Source organism: Limulus polyphemus, unplaced genomic scaffold (genome assembly GCF_000517525.1).
Source record: "Limulus polyphemus unplaced genomic scaffold, Limulus_polyphemus-2.1.2 Scaffold194, whole genome shotgun sequence".
In the NCBI taxonomy this organism is placed as follows: domain Eukaryota; kingdom Metazoa; phylum Arthropoda; class Merostomata; order Xiphosura; family Limulidae; genus Limulus; species Limulus polyphemus.
This window is the reverse complement of record NW_013665804.1, coordinates 42,885-48,190: the sequence shown is the minus strand read 5'-3', so window position 1 is coordinate 48,190 and position 5,306 is coordinate 42,885. Positions and strand designations below refer to the sequence as shown.

The window sequence follows — 5,306 nt, the reverse complement described above, 5'->3', positions numbered from 1 at the left end:
GGGATTCGAACCCGCGACCCTCTGATTGCGAGTCGAGCGCCCCAACCACCTGGCCGTGCCGGGCCGAGTGGGTAATGAAAAACTTTATCAAAAATGTACAGTCAAGCTATCTCAGTAGGTTCCTCGTTATCATTCATGGTTTGTGAAAAGTATAGTTCTGAACATTAAGTACACATTAAGTAATAACGTTCTCAAAGAAATTGGAATGAAGATTATTCTCTGCTTTGTGGAAAATAAGAATGATGTCTGTTAATCAGGTATTAAGTAATAACGTTCTTAAAGAATCTGGGAAACGATCATTCGCGTTATTTTAAACTGAGTGCTGTTTTTAAGTATGTTGGTGTCTTGTCGATCCCACGTGATCTCCAAAGCTATGCTGCGCGAAACCAAGCGTTGTATACAACACCAAACAACAACCACGATGGCGTCAGCAGCTCCGAACAAATCATTAGGAGAAAAATGTGCCTCATTTCGTAGGTTTTTCTAATACATACATCAACTGAACTTAATATCACAATCTATTTTGGTAATTTTACATACCGTTTGACTTCACAACCTTAATCGACGTTTCACAATCGGAGAAAAAAATAAAGTACTTTTAATGTTTGATTATGCTCAAAGCTGGTAGTGTGTGTAGCATCTATTGAAGTACATAAAATAGAATAGAGAGACAGCTAGATACATAGATGTGTTTTCATGTTAGCCTTCATTTTGTTATTTGTAGTGACGACTTAACAGGCTCAAAGGAATGCCTAACTTAAAGTAAACGTTTGGTTCTGTGCACACACCAGTAAGTTACCCCACAATCAGAGTTATTTTATCCATGAGGAGGCGTTGATCAGTTTTCACTAATGTTAAGTTTTTCCAAAGTACTGCTATTGACAATGTAAACATTGTTTCGGGAATTACGAATTGAACATTAGAATAGACAAATACAAAACAGTATTTGTAAAAGAAGCTTCCTACATCAAGATAGAATACTTCACTCCTTTTGGAAATTCTGATTATTGTATTTTACCTTTAACAAAGTTTTATATCCGTATTATATATATTTAATAAGTTCTGTTAACTAGTGTTCGTCCATAGTTCGAAGTTACGCATCTACTTTACCCTTGAATCATAAATTATGGACCGTCTTAAAGCAGCAGCAAGAACACATATTGAACAAGCGTAATGAAACTGAAACAACACTGAAACAGGATATATATTACTGAGCAAACCTTATCGTCATGTTCAACGTAGTCAGAATAGCTATTTCTTTTTCATTTATTTTAAATTATCAGATGAAAATTTGATATGGCAACGTCTAAGTGCAGAAAATAATAAACAAAAGAAAGTTTAGTCTATCGTCGTGGCACGTGCTAGCACGTGGCGTTGACATGTGTTATTAATAATCTACGCGCCACCGCCACGAGCACTGCACAAGAAAGGGCTACCGTATAAAATATCGATCAGCTTCATATATTAACAGGAAATACAGCAACTCTTAAATTTTCCTACAGCTCTTTGTCACGTTAGAAGAATACGCCTTTCAGGTCCAAGCGGTCACTTTCCAACAGAACTACCCCCACCAGACAATCTTATAAAGGACAAAACACCTGATAAGAAGACAAATAAATGCGATGGTTCTAATACGAATACGAGTGGCGCTAAAATCATTCAATCTCTTCTTAACCGACATTATAATGAAAAGGTTTTCTAGCGAATTATCCGTGTGTGGAATAAACTGGAAGATATCTATATTATATATAATTATATGCTAAAACACAGAACCAATCAAGACTTAGTCACTTATTATTCTGACGAAATAATCTCAGAATGAAGGTTTCACGTCCTATTGTTTCTTATTCAATATCGCCCCCCCCCCCGATTTTATATTTTTACTTTTGTGTATCCAATTTACTAGCAATGGGGTTTTCCGACCAGACCTCCAGAACATTTTATAATTCCTTCGCCTAAGGTTTCGTGTGTGCGACTTCTTTTTGGGGGCAACCTAATACTAAGAGTGTTAGACTCAGAAATAAATACAATTTTTAGAGTTTGTGTGTCGTTCATTTAGAGTCAAGTATTTTTAAAGTACTCAGATATTTCGATGTCTTAAAAAAGTTGATCAGTATAATTATTTAGCACTGTTCTCAGCACTAATGAAGAATAATATTGATTATTCCTAAAAGTACCTCAAAAAACTAAATTCCTTTAAAACTTACAATGATAACTTAATATAAAAGTTAGATAATTAACATTTCTTTGTTCAAGTTTATGCCTTTGAAAATCCAAAGAGAAACACTGTCTATTAATATGCAATAGAAAAACGGTCTAGACAGTCGCTGCTATGTAATATAGTAATATAGCACCGAAAACAGTCTACTGCTGCCATAAAGTTTGCTGTTTATTCACTGAATACTTTAAAAACTAATAATAGTTATTCCAAGTAAAAATGCAAAAAATATTTCTGTCCTCCGGAGTACAAAATTTATTCACAAAAATAAATAGCTGAGTCTAATGTAATATAGCTATGTATATAACAAACCGCACATTTAAGTGTACAAAGAACTGAGCTTATCATCATATTTTTTTTAACATCGATAAATATGGGTTTAGATACAGTCAGTTGCAATCCATTAATATCGATTTTTAAAAATCAATCACATTTCACCTCTAATTAGCAAGAATTAGAAGAAAATTTACTCACGTTTGATTAATAACAGTTTCTATTATAGCTCTCTCCGTTAAAGGAATAACCTATTTAACCTTTGGTTAATTATAACAACGCAAGATTTAGAAACAAGAGTTCCTTTATAACATTTCGTAAATCCAAGATTTCTATTGTATGTGGATTTTCAAAGAAATGATTACACTGAATGAACTGCGTAACATGATTTACAAAAATATATAATCCCGTCACTGATACACAGTAAATAATATCGTTAGAGTGGGAAAAACCACTTTAGGTAACACTGTTGATTAACAAACAGGGTATCAAAAAGTCTTATTTCACAGAACTTATTTTCACAGTGGGCAGAAGAGTCTTTATTAGCAGAGAAATAATTATAACAGAGTATAACTGCAAGGTGGCAAATATATAACTTCTAATAACAGTGTGTTATAGTAGTGGGTAGAGGATTCTTGATTGCCAGATAACTTCTAATAACAAGTTGTATTGTGACAGTGGGTAAAAATATTCTTCACTAGCAGAGGACATCTAATAACAAGACGTATTATGACAGTGGATAGATAAGTTTAATTGACAGAAAACTTGCTAGTAACAATATATATATTGTGACAGTGGGTAGAAGAGTCTTAACTATTGGGGACTTCTAATAACAAGATGTATTATTACAGTGGGTAGATAAGTCTTAGTTGGCAGAAAACATCTAAAAGTGTCTAACAGTGAGTAATAGAGTCTTAATTGTAAAAGACCAGAGTTTACGTTTATAATTAAAATATGACAATTTTAACTGACAAGACCTTCTAGTAGCAAAATTAATAATCACAATAGAAAGTGTGGTCTTAAGAATTAGACATCTTATTGTAACACAATTATAGGAGGAGTTATCATTCATAGAGTGATATCGATAAAGAATACTGTGGAAGGGATTGATAAATAACATATAGTTACTAGGTGGGTTTATTGTCAAACTGGCAGGAGTATTTATAATAAACAACGAACTTCTAATGAGTGAAATGAAGTGACGTGTAGAGCATTAATTTAAAGAATACTTCTAGTAGCAGAATTTATTGTCACAGAGAGAGAAAGATTCTTAATTAACCGAGGACTTCTAATGTTAGAATTTATTTCACACCAGCAGAAGGATTGTTGATTAATAGAGAACTTACAAACAGAGAATTTCCTTACGGAAAAATCACATAGAAAACACATACCGTGAAACCCTTGGAAAAAGGTGTGTATCATGTGAAATCACCATGGCAACACTATGGACAGGCGCTCGCTATGTTCCGAAAGAGCAAGACACAGTGTATTCACACTGTGAGTCCTTTTTATTACATGTACGCTCTGAGTTGTCTCTTCACATAGTTCTGACTGTGTGGCTCTCAACCTAATATATGAAGAGAATCTTTGTTTCCTTACAGGTTATAGTGATTCTTATTATTCCGCTTTGTTCTGAATGTTCTAATAAAAGTGGAAATGAGAATCCTTATTTACAGAAAACATGTAGTAAAAAGAGAGAATGCAGAAGTCTTAAACAGGAAAAAAAACTTTGAGTAACTTTTTACTGTGAAAAAAGAGAGAAATGTAAAGGAATCCTTATAAATTGAGAACTAGTAGTTATAAGGCTTATGGATGCAGTAGCAAAAATTGTCACAGTGAGAAGGGGTATTTGATGTATCGTAATTGACAGATAACTTTTATAAACATAGTTTATTGTTACAGTGAGAGGAGGTATCTGACGCATCAAACCTGGCAGAGAGCGTCTACTAACAGGGCAGATTTTATTGTCACAGTGAGAAGAGGTATCTGATGTATCGTAATTGACAGAGAACTTTCATAAACAGTGTTTATTGTTACAGTGAGAGTAAGTATCTGATGTATCTTAACTGACAGAGAACTTTTACAAACAGAGTGTATTGTTACAGTGAGAGTAAGTATCTGATGTATCTTAACTGACAGAGAACTTTTACAAACAGAGTGTATTGTTACAGTGAGAGTAAGTATCTGATGTATCTTAACTGACAGAGAACTTTTACAAACAGAGTGTATTGTTACGGTGAGAGTAAGTATCTGATGTATCTTAACTGACAGAGAACTTTTACAAACAGAGTGTATTGTTACGGTGACTGACACCGTGACAGGTAGGTTTTGTAGACAAAACCATTCTTCTGAGATTCTTTCTTTTCTCACGAGCAATAATAATATTCTTAAGTGTCAGAGAAGTTCTTGCAAAAGATCATATTTTCAAAATCTCAGAAAAGCCTTAATTAGCAGAAAACGTCTAGCAACAAAACTTATTGTAATATTGGTACGAATAGTTTTATTTCAAAGAACTTCTAGTAATAGACGTTAGTTTCAGAGTGAACGATGAAGTATCAGTTTACAGGAATATTATTTGACAAATAACTTTTAGTAATAGACATTAGTTTCAGAGTGAACGATGAAGTATCAGTTTGCAGGAATATTATTTGACGAATAACTTTTAGTAATAGACATTAGTTTCAGAGTGAGCGATGAAGTATCAGTTTGCAGGAATATTATTTGACGAATAACTTTTAGTAATAGACATTAGTTTCAGAGTGAGCGATGAAGTATCAGTTTGCAGGAATATTATTGACCGAATAACTTTTAGTAA

General features: G+C 33.4%; 1 protein-coding gene across 1 annotated transcript in view; it reads right to left on the bottom strand.

Moving 5' to 3' along the window:
• Nucleotides 1–3,928, bottom strand: part of LOC106478255 (potassium channel subfamily K member 9-like) — a 35,664-nt gene extending 31,736 nt beyond the window's left edge. The window contains exon 1 of the mRNA XM_013938787.2: nucleotides 3,883–3,928. Coding sequence (XP_013794241.2) covers nucleotides 3,883–3,913 — 31 coding nt within the window. The 5' untranslated portion in view covers nucleotides 3,914–3,928. The remainder of the gene's footprint in view (nucleotides 1–3,882) is intronic.
• Between the last annotated feature and the right edge of the window lie 1,378 nt (nucleotides 3,929–5,306).